At 46.4% G+C, this 27827-nt stretch overlaps 1 protein-coding gene across 2 annotated transcripts in view; it reads right to left on the bottom strand.

Moving 5' to 3' along the window:
* The window catches only part of zeb1b (zinc finger E-box binding homeobox 1b), a 224630-nt gene that overhangs the window by 17496 nt on the left and 179307 nt on the right, over positions 1-27827 (bottom strand). For both annotated transcript variants that reach the window (XM_038798259.1, XM_038798260.1), the window contains exons 6-8: positions 18290-18398; positions 1433-3195; positions 972-1182 (exon numbers count right to left, since the gene is read on the bottom strand). In XM_038798259.1, the coding sequence (XP_038654187.1) occupies positions 972-1182; positions 1433-3195; positions 18290-18398 (2083 nt within the window). The remainder of the gene's footprint in view (positions 1-971; positions 1183-1432; positions 3196-18289; positions 18399-27827) is intronic.

Genomic DNA, 27827 nt, shown 5'->3' with positions numbered 1-27827 from the left:
AGAGACCTGTATACATAGATTATCATAGAATTTAGAGTGCAGAAGGAGGCCATTCGGCCCATCGAGTCTGCACCGGCTCTTGGAAAGAGCACCCTACCCAAGGTCAACACCTCCACCCTATCCCCATAACCCAGTAACCCCACCCAACACCTAAGGGCAATTTTGGACACAAAGGGCAATTTATCATGGCCAATCCACCTAACCTGCACATCTTTGGACTGTGGGAGGAAACAGGAGCACCCGGAGGAAACCCACGCACACACGGGGAGGATGTGCAGACTCCACACAGACAGTGACCCAAGCCGGAATCGAACCTGGGACCCTGGAGCTGTGAAGCAATTGTGCTATCCACAATGCTGCCATGCTGTCCGTTGAATACATGTTGGAACTGCAGAGGATGAGCTGGAGATGAGGGAGTTTTTGGGGAAGTTAGCGTGCCTAATGTTGGGTGAAGTGGACAGGGTGGGACTGGAGGGGTCGGTGAGGGGTACAAGAGGTGAAGGTGGGGATTGGAAGGATGCAGACGGGGAACGCAACAGGGCTGGATAGGTTCCCGGTGGAATTCTATAAGACATTTAAGGATAATCTGGTGGGGATGTTCGAGAACGTGATGGTCAGGAGGTTTTGCCAAATGAGGGGACATGCCACCATCCTGTCGCTGTTAAAAAAAGAATAAGGACTCAGTGGAGTGCGAGTACAGGCCGATATCTCTACTGAGTGTAGACGCTAAGATATTGGCACCGGAGCTGGTGCTAAGAATGGGGGCGTGGCTACCAAGGGCGATTTGGGGGGGGGGGGGGGGGGGGGGGGGGGGCTGCTGCTGCTGAACATAATGCTTTCTCCATCAAAAGGAAGGGACGGGTGTAGGGGCAGGAGGGTTGCCATTCCATGTGGTAGCTTCTCATTTTTGGTATCGAATAAAAGCACTTTTTAAAAAAATTATCCAAAAATACACGAGTAATTTTTCTTACCTGTATGCTCATACTTGTGTCTAAGAAGAGAGCTGCTTTTCTGAAATATTTTATCACACAAATCACAGGCATACATTCCATTTTCTGTCTTTTTAATTTTCTTGCGTGGTGGCATAGAATCTGAATCATTCTGATCATCAGTATTGGGCACTCCTCCAGAACTCGTCTCTTGTTTCTCCTCCTTCAGGAACACAATCGCCTTTGTTATGTGCTTTTAAATAACCAAATTGCATTACAATAGTACAACTGCAACATTAATTATTGGCTTACTTTGCAATTCTACATTGAGGAAACAGCTCAGATGGTCAAAATAATATCCATATCACAATAAAATTTTAAAAATTACAACTAGTTTTGCAAAATAGAAAGAATTTCTGTAAATGATGCACCAACTTCCCTTAAAGCAATATTTAAACACAGATCTTTTACAAATCGTAGTCAACTAAGAATAATATACTTACTAGATGATTTCCATTGGCTTGAATTGGCTTCTGTTGTGGCTCTGGTCCATTTGAATTGATTGTTTTATACGTATAGGCCACCTGTGGAATGAAGCTGGCCTGCTTTATTGTAGCTAGGGCTCGGAGGCATGGAACACTGTTTTGGCTTGAAATGGCAACAATTGTGGGTAGTTGGGTGGTAGCTGTAGGGATTGCAATACTTATAGGTTTGGCACTTGTTGAATTTCCTTCAGTAATACTGTCATTTTCTGTTTGTTCTTTCTTTATACAAGACAAGTTTAAGGGCTCCTCTTGAACATAATGAACACTGCTGTGGTAAACACTGGTTATTGTGGGCCTTTCAAGTCCCTCTTTTTGCTGCCTTGGAAGTGATAGATCAAGAGGTTCCAATTGTAAATCCTCTTGGTTGCTTTCAGGCGTGTTCAGATAGCTTTGTGAATTTCTCGAAGATGCAGAAGAGAGATTCAGCGGTGATGGGGAGGGAGTATTACTCCTTGAAGGATCCGCCATCACATTAAGTGGCGTATTAGTAGTTTGCGATTCAGTTAGCTTATCAAGAGCTTGTGAATTTGCTGTGTTGCCTTGTGACTCACTAACAGGTAATGAATCTGTATGACTGACAAGTAGTTTTGGTTTGACCTCCTCGTTGCTTGGTGTGGGAGAGGAGGGACAAGATGGCTGGGCTGGAATCTGACCAGTTTGCATTTTTTCAAACCACTTTTTCACTTTTTCTAATGGAAGGTTTACAGCAACTGAAATTTTTGCCAATTCCTCGGATGTAGGTTGCGCATTCAATGCATAATACGCCTTCAGAAGTGACAACAGGTTCTTCAATGGCTCTTGATCTGAAGAAATGTTCTCTTCTGCTGACGCAGAAGCTCCCGAGGTCTTAATACTGGTTTCTCCTGAATGAGCTTCAGTTTTTAGTTGATAGTGCTTTAGTTCATGAAGTGCATTTAGTCCACCAGGACATTCATTACAAAGCAGGCATGTGTTACTAACTCCTTCTACACTGGTTTCAGTTTTCTCAGTTTTGACTGTGAGGTCTTCTGGTGGCTTTTCCTTTGTACAATTGTCTGCTAGGTTAGGAACCTCCTTTTTCAAATTTTGTGGCACAGCTTGGAGTTGACTTGGCTCCAAACTGTAGTTGATAATGATTTTGGTTGTTCCATCCTGATCAATCAAAGGAAGACTGATTGACGATATGAGGGAATGACTGTTTTGCTGAACTGATGCAGAAGAGATTGTTCCTGGTTCTTTGGAAGGGAGAGTGACATGATTATTTTCTAATACTGCAACCTTAAAAACATTCTGAATGTCACTTAGATTTATGCTAATAGGAGAGACGAGGCCTACAGTTGGCAATACAACAGCCTGAACCACACTCTGAGGTGAAGTTGTAACCTGGAGAGGGTTATTGCCACTAAACCCTCCATTTTGGAAAGAGCTCGCACAGTTGATACCAGAGGTCACGACCATAGTTTTGTACTCATAATCCACAGGCTCCGTTTTGATTTGGTTTACGGTAGGTTGTTCTTGTAAAGGCTTATTGTTCTCTAGCTTATGACGAAGTTGTGTTCTAGCAGGGCTATTGGTTGATGGTGAAAGGGATGGAGAAGTGCCTTGAGGTGTCTTGATTCCTGAACGTGCTCTACCATTAAGTGATATAAGACCAATACACTTCTTACTACTGATGTGTGAACTGTAAGAGCCTGAGTGGGAAAACCGTTTCTTGCAGTTAGGGCATTCATATGGCTTTTCTCCTAGAGGGATGAAAGAGAAGAAAGTAACACAAATCAGGTATTTCTTTGTATTATGCACAGTTCCTTGTGACTTTAGATCATGAAATATCTTTCTTCCCAATAGTATTTTTAGACAAATCTTGTAAATTGAAATCTACTTCAGCCAGCGATATCGCTTGGAAAGGATCATTACACTGTAACTGAGATAATGCAGGCAAGCTCAAATTTCCAGTCTTTGAATTCAAGTCAAGTATCCTTAATACTTGGGTTAATTTGTATTTGTCGTAGATTCTGATTCAGACAGTTAAATGGCTTCTGTTGCGATAAACAAATGCAAACTTGCAAATGAATTCATAATCTATAACAGCTGATTCACTTGAAGTGTGCTCTGTACTAAAGAGATATTTGACTGCCCACTGTTTAAGGTATCAGCAGTGCTTGGGTAAAGCAGATAATGCAGGTGTTCACTAACATGGAACAGGACAAGTTTGTGTCTTTGATCTGGTTTGATTAAAAAGTTTCTGCATTGGCAACTGGCAATAAGGAAATATATACTGTAAGCTATATGTCATAGCGTCAGTTCAATTTTGCATATATCTACAGGAAATAGGCAGCAATATTTGTCATTGGGCATGGTTTAACAGGAAAAAAGTCAGAGTCTGTTTTTGGACATGTTTAGCAGGGTGTTTCTTGGCAGCTGTAGTGCCAGGAAATACCCCGCTATTCAATGGCACTTTGACGGGTTTTTTGGCCTCGGCGAGGAATGCCCCGTTGAGGCCATAAGTATTTGTGGATTGGGGCGCCATTTTATTTGAGGCTTTTTACATTTACACAGGGGCACCATTTTTAAAGACAGACCCAATCTCTCAACCCCCACCTCAACATCCCCAGCGCAGGTCCCAGACACCCCAAACACCCAACCTACCTCTTCCGGGGTCCTCGAGCCCCCCCTCACCCAGGGTCCTTGAGCCCCCCCCTCACCCACCTCTTAAGGGAAAGACACCCCAAGCCTGACCCCTGGCACCGACAACCTGGTACTGCCAGCCGACATCTGGGCAGCAGTGCCAAGGTGCCGAAGTACCACCTTGCCCAGAGCCCAATCATCTGGAGTTTCCAATAGTCTGGGAGATGACCCCCTGCCTCCCAGGGGAATATGGCGCAGCCTAAATATGCTGATTGGATCATGTCAAGTGAGGGGAAGATCCAGATAGTGACATTCGGTTGAATCTCGTGAGATGTCTTAAGCATCGCAAATCTCACAATACAATACAATATTTATTATTGTCACAAGTAGGCTTACATTAACACTGCAATGAAGTTACTGTGAAAATCCCCTCGTCGCCACTCCAGCGCCTGTTCGGGTACACTGAGGGAGAATTCAGAATGTCCAATTCACTGAACAAGCATGTCTTTCATGATTTGTGGGAGGAAACCAAAGAACCTGGAGGAAACCCACGCAGACACGGGGAGAACGTGCAGACTCCGCACAGACAGTGACCCAAGCGGGAATCGAACCTGGGACCCTGGCGCTGTGAAGCACTGTGCTAACCTCTGTACTACCGTGCTATCCAAGAGGCCTCTCGCGAGATTCAATGGCTTTATTGTGACACCAAGTCGGGTGCGACGAGGCTTGTAAATCCTGCCTCCATCTTTTTCTAACATTATAATAGGAGGTTGTACAATTTACTGTACTAGAAATATACCCTGAAAAATAAATTTAGAGTACCCAATTATTTTTATTTTTCCAATTAAGGGACAATTTAGCGTGGTCAATGCACCTACCCTGCACATCTTTGGGTTGTGGGGGTGAGAACACGCAGACACGGGGAGAATGTACCCTGAAGACACTTTCACTACTCTTACAATTTTTGTTGATTTTATAAATGTATTACAGTCTTTCACTTCTGTATAATCCAAATGCCTATAAGGTGATTTAAACCCAATAACTTTCCACTTACTATAGAGGTGACAAGTGCATGGTGTAATCTCCAGTATGAACAGTGGTAAGTATCTTGCTTAAAAAAATGGATGTAATGAATCCTGTGACACTATTCCTATTCATGGCATATCAAGGACTCATCTTCTCATGGATCAGAGAGGACGCAGTTCCACGTATGAAACCTGAAATTTTTCAACCTCAAAAGCATAAATGAAAAATGGGTGATGGGGGCAGCATGAGGTGAAAAATTGTAAGCCATAAATAAGACTTATCAAAATAAGGGGAAATAAGTGAATTATGATTTGCTGTTGAGCCTCTCTGAAAGATGAAAGAGGGCAGCACGGAAGCATTGTGGATAGCATAATTGCTTCACAGCTCCAGGGTCCCAGGTTCGATTCCGTCTTGGGTCACTGTCTGTGAGGAGTCTTCACATCCTCCCTGTGTGTGCGTGGGTTTCTTCTGGGTGCTCCGGTTTCCTCCCATAGTCCAAAGATGTGCAGGTTAGGTAGATTGGCCATGATAAATTGCCCTTTGTGTCCAAAATTGCCCTTAGTGTTGGGTGGGGTTACTGGGTTATGGGGATAGGGTGGAGGTGTTGACCTTGGGTAGGGTGCTCTTTCCAAGAGCCGGTGCAGACTCGATGGGCCGAATGGCCTCCTTCTGCACTATAAATTCTATCTATGAAATGATACTTTGAGAAGTGTCAGTTTTGGAAGACAAGTCCGTAAAGTGAAGCTTATTCATATGGCCCTTACAAAGAGGGCAGAACACTTCCAGGCATTAAGTGATCAGGATATGAGCTTTAAGTTTTTATTTTATCTAATGACCTGCCAGTATGCAATAAAATGCATACAGCAGACAACAGAACTGCACCAGTATTTAGTAATAGAATCACACAATGATTATACTTTTAAATATTTAAATTTTTCTAATTACGGGGCAATTAAACATGGCCAATCACCTTCCCTGCACATCTTTGGGTTGTGGGGGTGAGACCCACGCAGACACGGGGAGAATTTGCTCATACAATGATCAATGATTATAGCATAGAAGGAGACCATTTGGTCAGACGTGTCTGTCCAGGCTTTCTGCAAGAGCAATTTAGTTAATCCCACTTCACCTTCCCTATTCCCATAGCCTTGCAGATTTTCTCTCTTTTTTAAAATAAATTTAGTGTACCCAATTAATTTTTTCCAATTAAGGGACAATTTAGCTTGGCAAATCCACCTACCCTGCACATCTTTTGGTTGTGGGGGCGAAACCCACGCAAACACGGGGAGAATGTGCAAACTCCACACAGATAGTGACTAAGAGCCGGGATCGAACCTGGGACCTCGGCGCTGTGAGGCTGCAGGGCTAACCCACTGTGCCACCGTGCTGCCCCACAAATTTTCTCTCGAGATAATTATCCAATTCCATTTTGAAAGCTCCAATTATGTCTGCTCCACCACACTCTCAAGTAGTACATTCCAGATCGTAATCACTCAGTTTTTAAAAATCATTTTTCTCCATGTTGCCAATTTTTTCCCCGTTGCCTTAAGTCGCTGTTCTCTGCTTCTCAGCCTTTCAGAAACAATTACCCTCCATCTCCTGTGACCAGACCCCTCTTGATTATAAACACCTGTCAAATCTCCTTTCAACTTTCTCTTCTAAGGAGAACAGATCCAACTTCTTCAATCTGAAGTCCCTCATCCCTGGAACCATTATAAATCTTTTCTGCACCCTCACCAAACCCTTCGTCATAGTTAATTTTGAAATGCAGTAATTTATGGTTGGTAAAATCAGTAGTTATTTTCCTTAGAGCAAGGACCAAAAAAGATTTGCATTTCTACAGAACCTTTCACATTCACTGGATGCGGAAAGTGCTTTGCAGCCAATGGAGTACTTTTGAAATGTATTCACTGTTGTAATGCAGGAAATGCGGCAGCTGACTTGACAAAGCTCCCACTATTAATAATGTCATAATGACCAGAAAATCTGTTTTGTGATGTTTTTAAAAATAAATTTAGAGTACCCAATTCATTTTTTCCAATTAAGGGGCAATTTTTAGCGTGGCCAATCCACCTAGCCTGCACATTTTTGAGTTGTGGGGGCGAAACCCACGCAAACACGGGGAGAATGTGCAAACTCCACAAGGACAGTGACCCAGAGCCGGGATCGAGCCTGGGACCTCGGCGCCGTGAGGCTGCAGGGCTAACCACTCTGTCACCCTGCTGCCCGTGTTTTGTCATGTTGACTGATGGATAAATATTGGGGTGGACACCAAGGACAACTCCCCCGCTCTTCTTTGACATTCATTTACAGGATGTAGTCATTATTGGTCAGTTCTGCATTTATTGGCCATCCTTAAAACACCCTTGAAAAGTTTCCTGACAAGCTGCCTTACTTTGTAATTAGTGCTATTGACTGAGGCATGTTTTGCACACGCATGCACGCACAGAGAATAGATGAATGACTGCATTAATCTATTTTAATGGTATTGATTTGAAAGAGGAAATGTTGATTGTTGCTTTGTGAGAACTTCTAACCCCTTTTCAAAGTGTCATGCGATTTTCCATCTAAAGTTCTTCAGGGGTAGCTCTTGTTTTCCCATCTCCCCCAAGCCAACCAAGGATCTGCATTGATGGTTGAAATAGCCGAGGGGTTTGAGAACTCCTTCGTATGAAGGAGTCAGGGCAGCTGCCTGTGAACCTTACACATGCATGAAGGGAGACGGTGGTCACAAGCCACCTGTACTTTGATTGAGTAGAAGAACTTCAGGTTGTGGAGATGCCGGCGTTGGACTGCGGTGAGCACAGTAAGAAGTCTTACAACACAAGGTTAAAGTCCAACAGGTTTGTTTCAAACACAAGCTTTCGGAGCACTTTCACCTGAGGAAGGAGCAGTGCTCCAAAAGCTCGTGTTTGAAACAAACCTGTTGGACTTTAACCTGGTGTTGTAAGACTTCTTACTGAACTTCAGGTTGACAAAGGTGTTCCTACTTTGATTCGGGGCCTTTTTTGGCAAGATGGATGCAATCAATAACACCCTGCACCTGAGGAAAGCAAGCTAATTGAGTGAAGGCCATGGCACTCTACATCTGAAATGCCAAACAGCACATTAGTTAAAGCCTTACTGAAGCTGCGTACAGCTGACTGGAATATAGTAGTTCTTCTATATTCCTTTGCACAAAGCACTATGCACCCTTTCTGTATAAGAAAGGTTTTTCCTGCCACTTGGGTGTACAAGTCATGGACAAAAGTAATTGCCTTGTGAGACCTGGAACTCCACACTCCTATTCCTCTGGGTTAAGCGAAGGAAGTTGGAATTTCGTGGGGCAGTGAATAAAATTTCAAAGCAAGTTGCATTGGGGTACTCTACTGCACACAAGGAGTACCCTGGGTATTGAACAAAATGCTCAAGATTCAGACCTACTCTTTTTACCAAGTCTACTTTGCACACCGGATCCAGTTTCAACATTCCTAGGCTATCAAAATCAGAATGGAGTGGAAATAGCTGCTGAGTTAAAAGGCCATCTACTCCCGTAAAACATCCTGCCCTCCATTCTTATCCTGGCAGAAATGTAAGGGCCATGTTCGGGAGCAGGACTTGGGATTTTTGGGCCTTCACCATTGTGGCAAAAAAATCTGGGCCTATGATTCTTTCAGAAGAGATTATTTCATGTGAAGAATCTTCAATAAACTTCACTATAATACATACGATAGCAATACTCGTGTTTCTTGTGTGGGACTTACATTCATCAATCTTCACATCCAGAGGTCTTAATAAAACCAAACAAAGCTGTGACTTTCAGGTCCAGTTTACAAACCTCATCACTAAAATTATCTTTCTAGGGCGGCACGGTGGCGCAATAATTAGCACTGCTGCCTACGGCACTGAGGACCCTGGTTCAATCCCAGCCCTGGGTCACTGTCAGTGTTCAGTTTGTACATTCTCCCCGTGGCTGCGTCGGTTTCACCCCCACAACCCAAAGATATGCTGGTTAGGTCGATTGGCCACGCTAAAATTGCCCCTTAATTGGAATAAAGTAAAAACAAATAAAATTATCTTTCTGACTGATCTTTTAAATCAATAATATGATGGGAAAATTCAAGGAGACACATAAAAGAAACTCTGTAAAATTAGTCAAGAGGATGTATGATCCAGCCTAAGGTTTATTTTTGAAACCCAAATTTGTGCAAGAGAAATGCTAGCGAGTTAGACCTTATTTAATTAATTTGTTGTCCGAAGAAATACACAATACAAGTGATACAGCTTTCCTCGTGAGAAACTGCCAAATAATTCATCACAATTTGGTACGCCCAGGCCAAAGTTTAACCTATTGCCCCTCAGGTTGGTTCTTTCAGTTGACACAGATCCAATGTAAATTTTACTTGAACCTCTGAAGGAAACCATTTTGGTTTTGATGGTTGATGTCCTTTAACTTTCACAATTTGTTCCCAATGGTCCATTCCAAATAAATTTCAGATTTTGCTAGCAATTGTTTAGCCGATTCCCTAAACAGGAAATTCCTCGTAACGGAACTCCTGCAGCCTTTTTTAAAAAAAATAATTTTTATTCAAATTTTCACAAAAAAGAGAACAGTCACAGAAAATTCTAAGAACAAAAAGAACAAACCCCCCCCCCCAGTGTACACAAAAGAGAAAAAATAAATTAACGCCCGTCGTTGGTAAAGATTCAACCCAAAACAAAAACAAAGAGACCACCCTCGATACCTTGCTACACCCTTCCAAAATTCCCCCAGCGTTGGGCATGCCCAGAACATGTGGACATGGTTTGCTGGGCCCCCAGAGCACCTAATACACCTGTCCTCGCTCACAAAAAACCGGCTCATCCTTGTCCCGGTCATATGAGCCCTATGCAGCACCTTAAACTGTATGAGGCTAAGACTCGCACAAGAAGAGGAGGAGTTTACCCTTTCCAGGGCATCCGCCCACGTCCCCTTCTCAATCTCCTCACCCAGCTCCTCCTCCCATTTACCTTTCAGCTCCTCCACCGAGGCCTCGTCTACCTCCTGCATCACCTGGTACGCTTCCGAGATCCTCCCCTCTCCAACCCACACCCCCGAGAGCACTCTGTCCTGAACCCCACGCAGCGGCAGCAGAGGGAACCCCGCCACCTGCCGCCTGACAAACGCCCTTACTTGCATGTACCTAAAGGTGTTCCCTGGGGGAGCCCAAACGTCCCTTCGGGCTCACCCAGGATCGCGAACTTCCCGTCTATGAACAGGTCCCCCAGCCTCCTGACACCTGCCCAGTGCCAATTCAGGAACCCGCCATCAATTCTCCCCGGAACAAACAGGTGATTCCCCCGTATCGGGGACCCCATCGAGGCCCCCAACTCTCCCCTGCGCCGCCTCCATTGCCCCCAAATCTTGAGGGTAGCTGCCACCACCGGGCCCGTGGTATTCCTCGTTGGAGGGAGCGGCAGCGTTACCAGCGCTTCCATGCTCGTGCCCACACAGGATGCCATCTCCATCCTCTTCCATGCTGCCCCCTCCCCGTCCATTACCCACTTACGCACCATCGCTGCGTTGGCAGCCCAATAATACCCACAGAGGTTGGGCAACGCCAGCCCCCCCCATCCCTGCCCCGCTCCAAGAACACCCGTCTCACCCTTGGAGTCCCGTGTGCCCACACAAACCCCGTAATGCTCCTGTTAACCCGCCTAAAAAAGGCCTTCGGGATAAGGATGGGGAGGCACTGGAACAGGAACAGAATCCCCATCACCACCGGCATTCACTCCACCGGGTCCGCCACATACAACAAAAGGTCATCCGAACAGAGCGACACTCGGTGCTCCTCCCCACCCCGGACCAGCCCTCTCCAATCCCCCCCCCCCCCCCCCCCCCCCCCCCGACTCCCTCAGCGCCATAGCCAGGGGTTCAATTGCCAGCGGTAAAAGTAGGGGGAACAGGGGACACCCCTGCCTCGTCCCTCGATATAATCGAAAATACTCCGACCTCCTCTTATTCGTGGCCACACTCGCCATCGGGGCCTCATACAACAGCCTCACCCAACTGACAAACCCCTCCCCAAACCCAAACCTTTCCAGCACCTCCCACATGTACCCCTACTCGACCCTATCAAAGGCCTTCTCCGCATCTAGCGCCACCACTATCTCCACCTCCCCCTCTACCGCCGGCATCATTATAACGTTCAAGAGCCTCCGTATATTAGTGTTCAGCTGCCTCCCCTTCACAAACCCAGTTTGATCCTCGTGGATAACCTGCGGCACACAGTCCTCTATCCTCGTGGCTAAGATCTTTGTCAACAACTTGGCGTCCACATTCAAGAGTAAGATCGGCCTGTATGACCCACACTGCAGGGGATCCTTGTCTCGCTTAAGAATCAAGGCGATCAGCGCCCGAGACATCATCGGGAGCAAAGCCCCCCCCTCCCTTGCCTCGTTGAAGGTCCTAACCAACAGGGGGCCCAGCAGGTCTGCATACGTCTTGTAAAATTCAACCGGGAACCCATCTGGCCCCGGCGCCTTCCCCGACTGCATGTTCCTTATCCCTCTGACCAGCTCAAGCTCAACTGGCGCCCCCAGAACCTCCACCCGTCCCTCCTCCACCCTCGGAAATTTCAGCCGGTCCAAAAAGCGCCCCCCCCCCCTCCGCCGGAGGTTCGGACCGATATAATCTCTCATAAAAGTCCCTGAAGACCCCATTAGTGTCTACCCCCCTCCGTACCACATTTCCTCCCCGATCCTTAACACCACCAATCTCCCTGGCCGCATCCCGCTTACGGAGCTGGTGTGCCAGCATCCTGCACGCCTTCTCCCCATACTTGTACACCGCACCCTGAGCCTTTCTCCATTGAGCCTCCGCCTTTCTGGTGGTCAACAAGTCGAACTCAGCCCGAAGGCTGCGCCGCTCCCTCAGCTATCCCTCCTCCGGGGCCTCCGCGTACCTCCTGTCCACCCTCAACATCTCCCCCACCAATCTCTCCCTTTCTCTCTGCTCCCCTCTCTCCCTGTGGGCCCGAATGGAGATCAAGTCCCCCCGAACCACCGCCTTCAGAGCCTCCCAGACCATCCCCACTCGGACCTCTCCATTATCGTTGGCCTCTAGATAGCTCTCGATACATCCTCGAACCCGCCCCCTCACCACCTCGTCCGCCAGCAGCCCCACCTCCAAGCGCCACAACGGGCACTGGTCCCTCTCCTCCCCCAGCTCGAGGTCCACCCAATGCGGGGCATGGTCCGAAATGGCTATCGCCGAGTACTCAGCGTCTACTACCCTCGCAATCAGCGCCCTACTCAAAACGAAAAAAATCGATCTGGGAGTAGGCCTTATGCACATGGGAGAAGTATGAAAATTCCCTGGCCCTCGGCCTTGCGGACCTCCATGGATCCACCCCTCCCATCTGGTCCATAAACCCCCTCAGCACTTTAGCCGCCGCAGGCCTCCTACCCGTCCTGGAACTGGATCGATCCAGTGGCGGATCCAGCACCGTGTTGAAATCCCCCCCCATTATCAGGCCCCCCGCCTCCAAATCTGGAATCCGGCCCAACATGCGCCGCATGAAACCCGCATTGTCCCAATTCGGGGCGTATACATTGACCAGCACCACCCGCTCCCCTTGTAGCTTGCCGCTCACCATCACGTACTGTCTGCCACCACACTTGACCCCTCAAACGACACCCTCTTCCCCACCAGGATCGCCACCCCCCCCGGTTTTTTGCATCCAGCCCTGAATGAAACACTTGGCCCACCCACCCCTTCCTCAACCTAACCTGATCCGCCACCTTCAGGTGCGTCTCCTGAAGCATAGCCACGTCCGCCTTCGGCCCCCTCAGGTGCACGAACACGCGGGACCGTTTGACCGGCCCATTCAGTCCCCTCACATTCCAAGTGATCAGCCGGATCGGAGGGCCACCTACCCCCCTCCCCCGTCGACTAGCCATCACCCTTCCGTAATCCGCCACGTGCCCACGCCCCCCACAGCGACAGACCCCCATCCCGACCCCCTCTGCACGCTCCAGCTCCTTCTTGGCCATTCCAGCAGCAACCCGGTATCCCCCCCACTCTTTCATTCCCCCCCCCCCCAAAGCTAGGGCCCCCCCTAGCTGCGTAACTCCAGTCATTGAACTTCCATAAGTCAGCCGACTCCTGCTGACCCCGGCTGCTCACGCCACCCAAATTACCCTCCCCAGTGACACACACCCATTCCCCCAATGCCGACCCCGCCCCCTGCTTCTCCAGCGTGGGAGAAAAGCCCGCGCCCCCATTCCAAGCCCCGCCCCACCGATCCAAAACGCAGGAAGACAGACACATGACCCAACAGGGCCGCGAACCCCACCCAAACCCGCAACCAGTGAAGTAATAAAAATCCCAACATGATATGATAAAACACCCAAGTAAACAGATACCATTCCCGAAAAGCAGAAAAGAAAAAACAGAACAGCAAAAATACATCGTCCAATAGAACCAAAAAAAGCGAAAGGATATCAAGGACGACAAAGCCTCCGGGCTGCGTACAACGTTCCCCATCCCCCAGTTCAAGTCCAGCTTCTCTGCCCGGACAAAAGTCCAGGCCTCCTCCGGGGAGTCAAAATAAAGTTGGCGGTCTTTATAAGTGACCCACAGCCGTGCTGGCTGCAACAGGCCAAACTTGACCCCCTTCTTGTGGAGCACTGCCTTCACCCGGTTAAACCCAGCCCTTCTCTTCTCCACCTCCGCACTCCAGTCCTGGTAGATCCTGATCTCCGTATTCTCCCACTTGCTACTCCTCTCCCTTTTCGCCCAACGAAGCACACACTCACGATCGACCAAGCGTTGAAAGCGGACCAGCACCGCCCTGGGCGGCTCGTTTGGCCTGGGCTTCCCCAGCAGCACCCGATGGGCACCCTCCAGCTCCAGGGGTCCCCGGAACGACCCCGTGCCCATCAGCGAGTTCAGCATCAGGACCACGTAGGCCCCCAAATCCGAACCTTCCAGCCTCTCCGGGAGGCCCAAAATCCGCAGATTCTTCCGGCAGGAGCGATTCTCCATCTCCTCCATCCTTGCCAACCATTTCTTGCGAAGCGCCTTGTGCGACTCCACCTTCACCGCCAGGCCCAGGTGTTCGACCTCGTTCTCCGAAGCCTTCGGATGCAGCTCCCGAATCTCCGCAGCCTGAGCCGTCTGAGTCACCCCGAGCCTGTCCAGCGATGCCCTCAACGGCTCCAGGATCTCGGCCTTTAGTTCCTGGAAGGAGCGCAGCAGCAGCTCCTGCTGCTCCCTCGCCCACTGCTGCCATGCTGCCGGTTCCCCGCCCGCCGCAATCTTGTCCTTTCTGCCTCGCACCTTCTTCTGCTGCAAAGTTGATTTTCTGGTCGCTCCACTTCTAGTCCAGCCCATCCACCGGCCGCCAAGCACAGAGGCTGCGTTCCCACCCGGGGAAAAGTCAAAACAGCGCCGTTGCGGGCCCTTAAAAGAGCCCGAAAGTCCAGAAATAGTGGGAGCCACCGAACGTGCGGCTTAGCTCCGCATCGCCGCAACCGGAAGTCGGAACTCCTGCAGCCTTATCCAAAATGATTATGGTGACTTGAAACTCTGGGCAGTGAAGAATGCTTGAATTGTGAATCTCTCAACAGGTTAGCAGCTTATATAATATCCACCAGCAAAAACACAACCTTCATAGGGGTGAATAAGTGTTGAATTTAGACACATTTTGGCCCATAAATCCATGTGCAAGGATGTTCTCCTGCCATAACAGTTTTGTGGCATCTCCTCTGGAATTTGCTTTCAAATTTTATTCACTGCCCCAGATTTCCGTAACACAATCTTGTGGAAAAAAGTTAAACTCTCGTCAAGTCTAAGGAAAATATACTCAAATCCTTGCAGAATAACTTTTCTTTATTTTTCCCCCTCAGATCCTTCTGCTTCTTTAAATTTGGTTCCAAACTGGAGCACAGTTTCACAAGGATTGACAGCTTTACAGTACTTGACATATGTTGCCAGGCTATTTGGCTGTGGACACCTCCGGAAAGCTCAATTCTGTCCTCATTTGATGGAGACTACCAATTAGCAATCAAGAACAGATATCCTGCTTGTTTTTTTTTTTACATTGCCGAGACTAGTCCACATGCACTAAAAGCAATTTAAGTACTGCAATTGTTGGTCCTGTTGAGATCAGCGAGTGCAGCACAATTAAAGAACTGTACCTAGGAACATTTTAATTTAGCTAAGTAGGGTTCGATGATGCAGGTGGGAACAGGCTTTAAACAGAGGAGTTACACCAAATGGTCTGATTCTGTGCTGTACAATTCTCTGCAGTTACATTGCTAATTCCAGGGGTGCAAAACAAACAACCGATCGGTTATCAACCGTTTTACACCTTCTGCAATTTAAAAGGCTCAGCAGCAGTCTTCACCACCTGAGTAATTTCAGATCTTTCAAACAAATGTAACAGTGAGTTACAAGTGGTTGAAAGGTAAAATAACCTCATGGAAGTGGCCAAGTCTAACACATCACATACTGAGCCACAACTTGAAATCTAAGGCACAGCTGGCAAGGGTACTGATAATTGGTGTTATTGACACAAGACATGTCAAACGATCTGTTCAGGCAGAATCAAAGAGTGAGCAAATACAGTTTATTCTCTCTCCAATTTTCCTTCCTCTCAGCCCAAATCCACAGACTCCGATGAGCTTCTTGGTCAGTAATATGGATGTCGGACAAGGCTCCCATCTGCAACAACCATAGGTTCACACCAGCACTGGTGGAGGCAGGACGGAGGGACACTGACAGTCAGGGACCTATACACGGACGACAGGATCGCAACACTGGACGAACTGACAGAGAAATTTCGGCTAGCCGGGGGGAACGAGCTACGGTACCTGCAGCTCAAAAACTTCTTACGAAAGGAGACAAGGACGTACCCACAACCGCCACTACTGGAAGACCTACTGGACGCAAGTATCCTAGAGAAAGGGAACTGTAGCGACATGTATGACCAACTGGTAGAAAGGGACGACACCGTACTGGACGCATCAAGAAGGAAATGGCAGGATGACCTGGGGATTGAGATAGGGTGGGGACTCTGTAGCGAAGCACTGCATAGGGTCAACTCCACCTCCACGTGCGCAAGGCTCAGCCTGACGCAACTAAAAGTGGTACATAGAGCCCACTTAACAAGAAACCGTATGAGTAGGTTCTTCCCGGAGGTGGAGGACAGATGTGAACGGTGCCAAAGAGGCCCGGCCAACCACGCCCACATGTTCTGGTCTTGCCCCAGACTTGTGGAGTACTGGACAGCCTTCTTCGAGGCTATGTCCAAAGTGCTGGGGGTGAGGGTGGAGCCATGCCCGATATTGGCGGTCTTCGGGGTTTCAGACCAGCCAGATCTATTCCTGGGGAGGAGGGCGGACGCCCTTGCCTCCCTGATCGCCCGCCGTAGAATCCCGTTCGGCTGGCGGTCAGCAGCACCGCCCAGAGCTGCAGACTGGCTGTCCGACCTCTCGGAATCTCTCCAAATGGAGAAAATCAAATTCGCCATCAGAGGGTCAGACGACGGCTTCCACAGAACGTGGGAGCCATTCATGCAATTGTTACGGGACCTGTTTGTGGCTAACGAACAAGGGGAAGAATAGTCGGATGGCCAAGAATCAGGGGAAAATGGATGGGAATCGGGGGAAGGTAGCCGGGGGGGGGGGGGGGGGGGGGGGGGGGGGGGTGGAGAGGTGCTACGGGTTCATTATGGGGGTTTGTTCGCATGGTTTTACGCTTATTTATTTTTCTTGTTAATTTATTGTTTTTGTATTGGAGGGGCGGGGTTACTGTTTTTCTCTGTTGTGATAAAATTTGTTGTTGAAAACTTGAATAAAAATTATTCCAAAAAAAAGGAAGGACAAAGCCGCAAGCAACAGTCTGATGGCAAGCTAAGGCCTAAAACCAAATTGTAAACAAATGCCTATTAACATGTGCCTCGGCCATATTGGGGAATGTAAAATATGTATGCCGGTTAAAGGGGGCGGCCACAGTTGTTATTATGAAGATGCTTACCTGTAAATATACATGTTAATTTTAACGTTTTTTTTCTAATAATTTGTAATTTGTTGGATATAAAATATGAAAACTCAATAAAAAAACATTTCCAAAAAAAAAAAAGCTTACTCAGCTCAAAAAGACCAAATCTGAAGAGTCAGGAAGGGGATTGGTCATGCCAAAGATAGTCACAGCATTCTCTGGCTGATGTCAGTGACTCATTATTTCAGAAGTATGTCTTGAACTAATGGTTATACCAGTTGGACCAAGGCAACTGGCATCAGCAAACCCTCATGACAAGGTGGATAAAAACGAAAAGATCACGGAAAAAACAAATGCATTCTGCTTAGTCACTTCAAACAATATTGGCGACACCTCAAATGCTGGCCTTAAACCATGGGTTTTTGGATTTGGAAAGTACATCCAATTCCAAATACTGACTTCTAGTGCAAGTACATTTATGTCAGCCAACGTGGTTATGTTTTTAAACATGTCCCATTTCAAGATATGCAATCCTGAATCTTGGTGGTGCAACTGGTGTACTTTTAATTTGCAATAAAAAGCTGCTTCTAAGGTCAAAACGGGGAAATTATTTGTTACTGATTATTTGGGAACAGAAAATAAAAATCAGTATTTTCCTATCGAAGAACAACGCTGAGGGGGAACAGAAAGAGAAGGGTAAATCTGCTGGTATACGTTCATGTTACCATCTTGAGGAGCTGTCAGTCAATCTGATTGGCTGGCAACCAGTTCCAGTTCTTTGCCTTGGGGAGGGGGGAGCTGCCCCAACATGCATCTGCATCAGGATCCCGGAGGGAACCTTCCATTAAGAGAGTGGCATGGTGACACTATAACATCTGATTGACAAAAAGGTAATCAAAGAAATACTCCAGAATATCAATACAATATAACAATTACATTTATGTTTCTTAGTTTAACTGGGGAACCTAATTTCCAGCATGGTTTCAACTATAGTCTTCCAGATATTTATACTTATTCTCCTTTTTCTCAAAGGGGAGATTCAATTAAATGATTCTGAAGGAAGTCAACTGACATGTGCTTGAGGTGACAGTAGAGAAGAGGGCACAGGAAAACTATCAGGGAAATGAATGCTATGGAAGATAAAGTGCTCTGTATTAACAAGAGTCCTCTTTCACCATCTACTTGAAGCACTAAGACACCAAAAATAATTCTCTACTTACCACTGTGGATGCGCAAGTGCTCCTTCAGATGATGCTTGTATTTAAATGCTTTTCCACATTCAGTGCACTTGAATTTCCGGTTCCCACCCGTCTGCGTTACAACATGGCGCTTAACGAAAATGAAAAGAGACAGGTAAGAAACATGATTCTTCAATTGGTTATTTTAGATTTACCAGAAAAAGATGCATGTCATATATATTTGTGTAAAAGTGAAGTTTTGAAGACTAAATATTTGGCCAAAAAAATTAAGGTGCCAATTTTTATGTAGGTAATTGTAGTGAGGGGTTAAAATCCATGCTCTCATCGTCTCGCTACTGCAGAGGTCAGAGGCTATTCCTGCTGACCCCAAAGTAACGCAAAATGAGCTAAAAATTATTTTTATTACTGAATTTGTATTTAAGTAAATAACAACCTTCACGGGGACAGACACTCATGTACACCAAATTTATCAATAACAAAAGTCATATTACAAATGTATACAATTTAATTCAAGTTTCTTTAACAGCAAATAAAAAATACTATTTAGCAACAAACAGTACTGTAATAATAACATGTATTAAAATCCATAAAAATCACTCTCCTGTTCTTCAGAAGCAAAATAAGGGGCAGGATTCTCTCATTCTGGGGCCGGGCCGGAGAATCCCCGCAACCAGCGCAAATCGCCCTGTACGGGCGAGAATTGTTGATCCTGAGGCTGTGTTGATGCCGTCGGGAAATGCGACGGTGTTTCCGACGGCGTCATCACAGCCTCAGGATCATAGAATCCCGCCAAGGTGTTCCAATCTGCTTTTTGAATTGCATTATCATATGGATCATCAACATCATCAATCGTGTTATCATCCATGCATCCTTTAAGGTGAACGTACTCCTTTTGCGAATTGCTGATTTGGGAAGATTCTTCTCTTGAATATCATCATTGGGTTAAGCTTTGACCCGTCAGACATACGCAACAGCACAACTGTGAATCTACTTTTTCATGGCCTGTTGTTTTCAGGAACAATGCTTTCTCTCCAACTTTGCTCACCATTTGACTGCCTGGCATGTCAAAATTAATAGGAGTCTCATTCATGTTCCCAATACAGGACAATCCATATCTGTCCTATTGTCGGATGTTTTATTATAAATCGTTGAAATGCGATAAGACCATGTCCTGCTTGGAGATGCTATGAAATCTTGGTCTTCTGTTGTAGTACAAAATAGTTTTGCTTTATAAATCTGGTATACCAATCTACAATGCCTAATTTTCGTGCTTGTTTCAGGGCAAAGATTCAGATTGACCAGAGAGGAGCTGTCCATTCTGGCAATTTTCATTAATGTATTTTGCAGCCTTGTTTTCCAAGTGCAGCTACCAGCTAGGCTTTCCTCGGATTGAACATTTATTCTTGGTTAAGTTACCTAAATTGTGCAGAGAGCCAACAATCTTGTCTGATATCTTGAAATCTCTAGCTGCTGCACAATTATTTGTCTGCTCTGCAATATCAACAACTTTTAAGTTTGAACTGGGCTGTGTATCTACTATTCTTTATTTCAACCTATTGCTATACCTGTGAGGTGGTTGCCTTGATATCAGTTGATGGGCACAGATACAAGGAGCTGAACAGTCACCTTCAGTGTTCCGTTCGTCATAAATCTATCAATTAGTAGGTTTGCACCAGGGCAAGTTTGATTTCAGCAGTGAGGGTGTGGTCATAGCATCATAATAGCACATAAAGAACCCATTCGACCCATCAAATCCATGTCAGCTCTCTGCAGAGCAATCTAGTCAGTCTCGTTCCCCCAGCCATCCCCAGTCATTGCCACTCTCTGCATAATCCCACCGCATCTCTTACCTGAAGCTTGATGTCAATCTCCTGCCTAGTACTTGTACCATCAACTATTGGGAAGTTCTCTGTTTTACCTAACCCTAACATTTACACCGCTAACAAATCCCACCTCGATCACTTTTGCTTCCAGGAGAACAACCCAAGCTTCTTCAACCTAACCTTGTAGCTAAAATTCCTCATCGTTCAAACTGTTCTGAATAATCACCTCAGCACCTTCACATCCTTACAAAAGTTTGCGTTTTCTGGCCCGGGAGATAGGCTTTTATACAAGATCAGCCATTGTTCAGGTTACCACATTGCACTGTAATTAGCCAAATTCACAATGTTTCACATATTGAAGCAGTCAATGCCTACAAGCAGCAAGATCTGGACAACATCCAGATTTGGGTTGAAAAGTGGCCCACACAACTATAGGACAAATGACCATCTCTAAGAAGAAAGCATAACCACCTCCCTTTGACATTCAATGGCATTACCACTATCTAGCACCCTCCACCATCAACATCCTGGAGGGGAACAGAAAAACAAAGAAAAGTACAGCACAGGATCTGGCCCTTCTGGCCCTCCTAGCCTGTGCCAACCATGCTACCCGTCTAACCCAAAACCTTCTACATTTCCAGGGTACGTATCCCTCTATCCCCATCCTATTCATGCGTTTCTCAAGACGCCCCTTAAACATCACTATCGTACCTGCTTCCACCACCTCCTCTGGCAGCGAGCTCCAGGCACTCACTACCTTCTGTGTAAAAATCCTCCCTCGCACATCTCCTCTAAATCAGTGTTCTTCAAACTTTTTTTTCAGGGACCCATTTTTACCAACCGGCCAACCTTCGCAGCCCACTCTGGCCGTCCTTCGCGACCCACCACTTTCTCTTATTGTTAATGCGAGAGGTGAGCCTGCTTGGTCCTCACGATCTCACTCCAATCAGGTTCACAGAAAGAGAAGGCTATGCGCATATCGGGTGAAGGATTCAGCCGGTTCCTTTGTGCTGTCTTCATCTTTGTGAGGACGGAAAATCCAACCTCGTACATGTAGGTCGTTGTGAGGGGCAAGAGCAACAAAATGCTTGTTTTTCTCAGCTCCGGATACTCCTCAGAGATGCTACTCCAGAATGCTGACAGCCTCATTGACTTGTGCCGTGTTTTTAATATGCTGTCACAGCTGAGACGTACAAGCTCAATTTCTTCTTTTGGAGTCAGCTGCAAGTTAAGAACTGATTCTGGGGTCTCAAACTCAAAGGGATTTTTCACCCACCTCCTCTCTCTCAGAATCTTAAACTTCTCCTCTGGAAAGTAGCGACCAAAATTGTCGATCAGGGCAGCCAGATGCAACTGAATAAGGCTTGCCAATCCATTTACAGTTTCCTTACTAATGCTATTTTCTTCAATGTGTCGTAGCAGTGTGGGAAACATGTAGTAGTTTTGGCTTCGCACTCGCAATTGCCAAACTTTCAATATCTTTTGGAAAGATTTCTTCAGAGTGCTGAAAGCAATCATCATCATTCCCTTGCAATTTGAGGTACAGTTCATTTAGAATTGAAAAGATGTCTGCAAGGTAAGACATTGCTAGCATCCAAGTTTCATCAGCAAACGAATCAGCCAGAGGGAACAATTTCTCAAGGAGGAAAGTGTGGATTTCGTACCTCAGTTCATAAACTCTGAGTCGCACCCGACCCTTTGACAGCCAACGTACGTCTGTGTGGAACAATAAATGTGTGTGCTCAGCCCCCATCTCGGAGTGTCAAAAAGTCTGGTATTGAGTGGGCTGCGTTTAATGAAATTCACAACTTTCACTATTCCTCTCAACACCACTTCAAGATTGGATGGAATTCCTTTCGATGGCAGTGAATAAAACAATGATTCCCAACAATGTCCTGACCAGCTGCCTCCTTAATGCTTACTATAACTCCGCTGTTTTTCCCAGTCATGTTGGCTGCTCCATTATTTGTGATTCCTCTGCAATTACCCCAGTTGAGCCCGCACTTTCCAACCACAAAACTTCAAAAATTTCTGCGCCAGTCGTGTGGGTTGCTGAAGTCAGGTAACACAGCAAATCTTCAACAAATTCATTGTGCTAAACATACCTAACGTATACTAGCAAGGTTGCACAATCTGAAATGTCTGTACTTTCATCCAGTTGTATTGAGAATGCCTGCGCTGATTTTAAATGAGAAATAAGGTGGGCGTCTAAATTCTCAGCAATATCAGAAATTCAATATCAAAATGCCTTTGAAGTTTTGAGGGTTTTAAACTTTCATTTGCCAACACTTCCCTGCATATAACGTACATGGGCCTTGCATCCTGATTTGCATTGGCACAATTAATAAATCCATACCTTAAAAAAATCGTCATTATACTGCTTTGTGCCTGATTTCAGTTTCTTCTTAATGGGCTGTTTGCCAGAGGCCCTGGAGCTCACACCAGCACTGCTTTGACCTGCTGTGGACTCTCCTGACAGCTCACACCAACACTGCTTTGTCCTGCTGTGGACTCTCCTGTATAGCTCACACCAGCACTGCTTTGACCTGCTGTGGACTCTCCTGTACAGCTCACACCAACACTGCTTTGTCCTGCTGTGGACTCTCCTGTACAGCTCACACCAACACTGCTTTGTCCTGCTGTGGACTCTTCTGAACAGCTCACACCAACACTGCTTTGTCCTGGCGTGAACCCTCCTGAACAGCTCACACCAACACTGCTTTGTCCTGGCGTGAACCCTCCTGAACAGCTCACACCAACACTGCTTTGTCCTGGCGTGAACCCTCCTGAACAGCTCACACCAACACTGCTTTGTCCTGGCGTGAACCCTCCTGAACAGCTCACACCAACACTGCTTTGTCCTGAGCCACTCTCTTCAGCAGGTTTAGTTGTGAGATCCTGGCCTATTTGTGTCTCTGGTCCTCTCTTCCTCATAACAAAATGATCCATTTTAAATTAGATTAGGTAAAAAAATCTTCTGTGTCTCTGCAGCAGCCGGCTTTTAATAACACCGGCTGCAAGCGGCCTTCAAAATGGCAGCGAACATATTTTTTTAAATCGGCCGCATTGCGCATGCGTGCCCAATCATTGGTGCGCATGCGCAAAACTATATATGTTCGCGGCCATTTTGAAGGCCACTTGCAGCCGGCGTTAGTAAAAGCTGGCTGATTCGCACGATCGGGAGCGCCGCGAAGGACAGCTCCGCGACCCTCCCGACACCCACCCGTCGCGCCCCCGAGTTTGAAGAACACTGCTCAAAACTTTGCTCCTCGCATCTTAAACTTCTATACCCTAGTAATTGACTCTTCCAGCCTGAGAAAAAGCTTCTGACTATCCACTCTGTCCATGCCACTCATAATTTTGCAGACTTCCGTCATTCAGTGAGAATAAACCACATTTATCTAACCTCTCCTCATAGCTAATGCCCTCCATACCAGGCAACATCCTGGTTAACCTCTTCTGTACCCTCTCCAAATCCGTCAGTGTTGCGACCAGAATTGAACACACTATTTTCCATAGTATTGTGGCACCAAGACATCATAAAGCATGTGATGCAAGCCCACAGCCTGATTAGTGTTTTGCTGAGCAAGACAAATCAAGAGCAGTTTAAAAAAATTAAAACCCACTGGCTTGAAATAAACTGGTGAAAACCCTTAACACAATGTTGCAATGTTTATGATTAGAACCCAGTCCTTGGTATCGTATAGACTGAGAATTCAAACATCAGTGCCACAAATACAAATTTATTAAATAATGTCATTGGGAATTTCATGCGAAAACTGGAACAAATTAATTTTTAATCAAGTCATCGATAATAATGGCCCAGAGTTGCACTGTTAAAAACAAATAAAGGAGTTTTAAGAAGTGTCACACATTAGCTCATGGTGAGTAGGAAGGCCGATGTTGGTACGGGTGGCACGGTAGCACAGTGGGTAATACTGTTGCTTCTCAGCTCCAGGGTGCCAGGTTCGATTCCCGGCTTGGGTCACAATCTCGTTCTCCCTGTGTCTGCGTGGGTTTCCTCCAGGTGCTCTGGTTTCCTCCCACAAGTCCCAAAGACACGTTGTTCGGTGAATTGGATATTCTGAATTCTCCCTGTGTTTAACCGAATAGGAGCCGGAACGTGGCAACAAAGGGATTTTCGCAGTAACTTCATTGCAGTGTTAATGTAAGCCTACTTGTGACAATAAAAATTTTATTATTAATGTGGCCAAACTAAGGTTCTATACAGCTGCAGCATGACTTGCCAATTTTTAGACTCAATGCCCTAACCGATGATGCCTTCTTGACTACCTTCTCCACCCGTGTTGCCACTTTCAGTGACCTGTCGACCTGTACATCCAGATCCCTCTGCCTGCCAATACTCTTAAGGTTTCTGCCATTTACTGTACATTTCCCAACTGTATTAGACCTTCCAAAATGCATAACTTCACATAGAACATAGAACATAGAACAGTACAGCACAGAACAGAACAGGCCCTTCGGCCCTCAATGTTGTGCCGAGCCATGATCACCCTACTCAAATCCACGTATCCACCCTATACCCGTAACCCAACAACCCCCCCTTAACCTTACTTTTATTAGGACACTACGGGCAATTTAGCATGGCCAATCCACCTAACCCGCACATCTTTGGACTGTGGGGGAAAACCGGAGCACCCAGAGGAAACCCACGCACACAGGGGGAGGACGTGCAGACTCCACACAGACAGTGACCCAGCCGGGAATCGAACCTGGGACCCTGGAGCTGTGAAGCATTTATGCTAACCACCATGCTACCCTGCTGCCCCATTTGTCCAGATTAAACATCATCTCTCCACCAAGTCTCCAAACGATCCATATCCTGCTGGAACCTCCGACAGCCCTCATCGCTATCCCTATCCGCAGTTCCACCAATCTTTGTGTCATCTGCAAAAATGTTAATTGGACCAGTTACATTTTTCACCAAATCATTTATATAGACCACGAGCAGCAAAGGTCCCAGCACTGATCCCTGCGGAACAGCACTAGTCACAGTCCTTCTTTTTATTTCCTCTTTTTAAAAATAAATTTAGAGTACCCAATTCATTTTTTTTTTCCAATTAAGGGGCAATTTAGCGTGGCCAATCAACCTACTCTGCACATCTTTGGATTGTTGGCGCTAAACCCACGCAAACAGGGAGACTGTACAAACTCCACACTGAGGTCACAGTCCTTCTTTCTGAAAAGCACCCTTCCACTGTTACCGAGTCAGTTCTGTATCCATCCTGCCAGCTCACCTCTGATTCTGTGTGACTTCACCATGAGGGTCCTTGTCAAAGGCTTTACTGAAGTTCACGTAGACAACATCCACTGCCCTACCTTCATCAATCATCTTCGTCACTTCCTCAAAAAACTTAATCAAGTTAGTGAGACATGACCTCCACTTCACAAAACCATGCTGCCTCTCACTAATACATCCACTTGTTTCGAAACAGGAGTAAAGCCTGTCTTGAAGAATCCTCGCCAATAATTTCCCTACCATTGACGTACGGCTCACTGGCTTGTAATTTCCTGGATTATCCTTGCTACCCTTATTAGACAAAGGAATAAAACTGTAGCCAGCGAAGATACAAAGATTTCTGTCAAGGCCCCAACAATTTACTCCCTTGCCTCCCACAGTATTTTGGGGTAGACCCCATCAGGTCCTATGGACTTATCTACCATAAATGTTTTTCAAGATGTCCATTTTGGATCTCAATGTAACCCAGACTGTCTACATACCCTTCCCCATACTCAATCATTCACCATGTCCTTCTCTTTGTTGAATACTGATGCAAAGTACTTGTTTAGTACCTTGCCCATTTCCTCTGACTCCACACCTTAGATTCCCTCTCTTGTCCTTGAGTGGGCTAATCTTTTCTCTGGCTACCTGCTTGCTCTTTATATACGTATAAAAAGCCTTAGGATTTTCCTTAATCCAGTTTGCCAATTACTTTTCGTGATCCCTTTTAGCCCTCCTGACTCCTTGCTCAAGTTCCTTCTTAGTTTCTTTATATTCCTCACGGGTTTCGTCTGTTCCCAGCCTTCAAGCCCTTACAAATGCTTCCTTTTACCTTTGGAGTAGGCTCACAGTATCCCTCATTATCCAAGGTTCCTGAACATTAAAATACTTATCCTTCTTCCTTGCAGGAACATGCCGGTCCTGAATCCCTATCAACTGACATTTGAAAGCCTCCAACATGCCAGATGTTGATTTACCCTCAAACTTCAGCCTCCAATTTAGATTCTTCAGTGCCTGCCTAATATTGTTATAATTAGCCTTCCCCCAATTTAGTGCCTTCACCGAGGACTACTCTTATCTTAAGACTTACTGAATTATGGTCAGTGTTCCCGAAATGCTCCCCTACTGAAACTTCGACCACCAGGCTGGGCTCATTCCCCACTACTGGGTACAGTACAGCCCCTTTCCTAGTTGGACTATCTAGATATTGTTTCAAGAAGCCCTCCTGGATGCTCCTTACAAACTCTGCCCATCCAAGCCCCTAGCACTAAATTAATCCCAGTCAATATAGGGGAAGTTAAAAATCACCCACCACAACAATCATGTTGTTTTTACATCTTTCCAAAATCTGCCTACATATCTTCTCCTCTAACGCCCGCTGGCTGTTGGGAGGCCTGAAGTAAACCTCCAACATTGTGACTGCACACTTCCTATTCCTGACCCCTACCCATATTGCCTCACTGCATGAGCCCTCGGAGGTATCCTGCAGCAATAACACCTGTTATATTCTCCTTAACGAGTAATGCAACACACCCCTACCCCTTTTACAACCTCCTCTATCCTGCCTGAAACATCAAAATCCTGGAACATTTAGCTGCCAATCTTATCCCTCCCTCAACTAAGTCTCTCTAATGGCAATAACATCATTGTTCCAAGTACTAATCCAAGCTCTTAGGTTCATTTGCATTGAAACAAATGCACTTCAGACCACCAGTCTCGTCGTGTTCAGCAACATCTCCCTGCGTGATCTTCCTCCGTGTTTTACTGGCCCCATTCTCGAGTTCCCCCTCAGTTATTTCACCTTCTGACCTATTACTTCGGTTCTCGCCCCCTTGCCACACCCTCCTGTGAACAGAAACAGACTGGATGTGTCACATAGGACTGGATATTACACGGATATTGCCATATTGCCATAGGGGCTGGTTTAGCTCACCAGGCTAAATCGCTGGCTTTTAAAGCAGACCAAGCAGGCCAGCAGCTCGGTTCGATTCCCGTACCAGCCTCCCCGGACAGGCGCCGGAATGTGGCGACTAGGGGCTTTTCACAGTAACTTCATTGAAGCCTACTCGTGACAATAAGCGATTTTCATTTCATATTCCCCGACTAAATTGTTGGTTGGGAGACTGCCCTCAAAAAAAGTGGCTGCCTTACAACTATTTTACACATGGCTGGGTGTTAATTTGCTCAGGGTGAGACTTCGCCCCCAACTGGAGAAGAGGTCTCGCCTTAGAGAGGTAACCCTGTGGTCCAAATCACTGAGTGTCTTTAACAGAGAGATAGATCAATTAGGGGATCAGGGGTTATGGGGAGAAGGCAGAAGAATGGGGATGAAAAAAATATCAGCCATGATTTAATGGCGGAGCAGACTCGATGAACCGAGTGGCTTAATTCTGTTGCCTTATGGTCCCAACAGCCCCAAATTCCAGCAGAGGCCAGTGCTAGGACTATAGTCAGTCCCCGAAGAACAGGAGATTATGGAGGGCATTTCAGTCTA

The sequence above is a fragment of the Scyliorhinus canicula genome, chromosome 5 (assembly GCF_902713615.1).
Source record: "Scyliorhinus canicula chromosome 5, sScyCan1.1, whole genome shotgun sequence".
NCBI classification, from domain to species: domain Eukaryota; kingdom Metazoa; phylum Chordata; class Chondrichthyes; order Carcharhiniformes; family Scyliorhinidae; genus Scyliorhinus; species Scyliorhinus canicula.
Note: the sequence above shows the minus strand (reverse complement) of the source record. Positions and strands in the feature narration are given on the sequence as shown.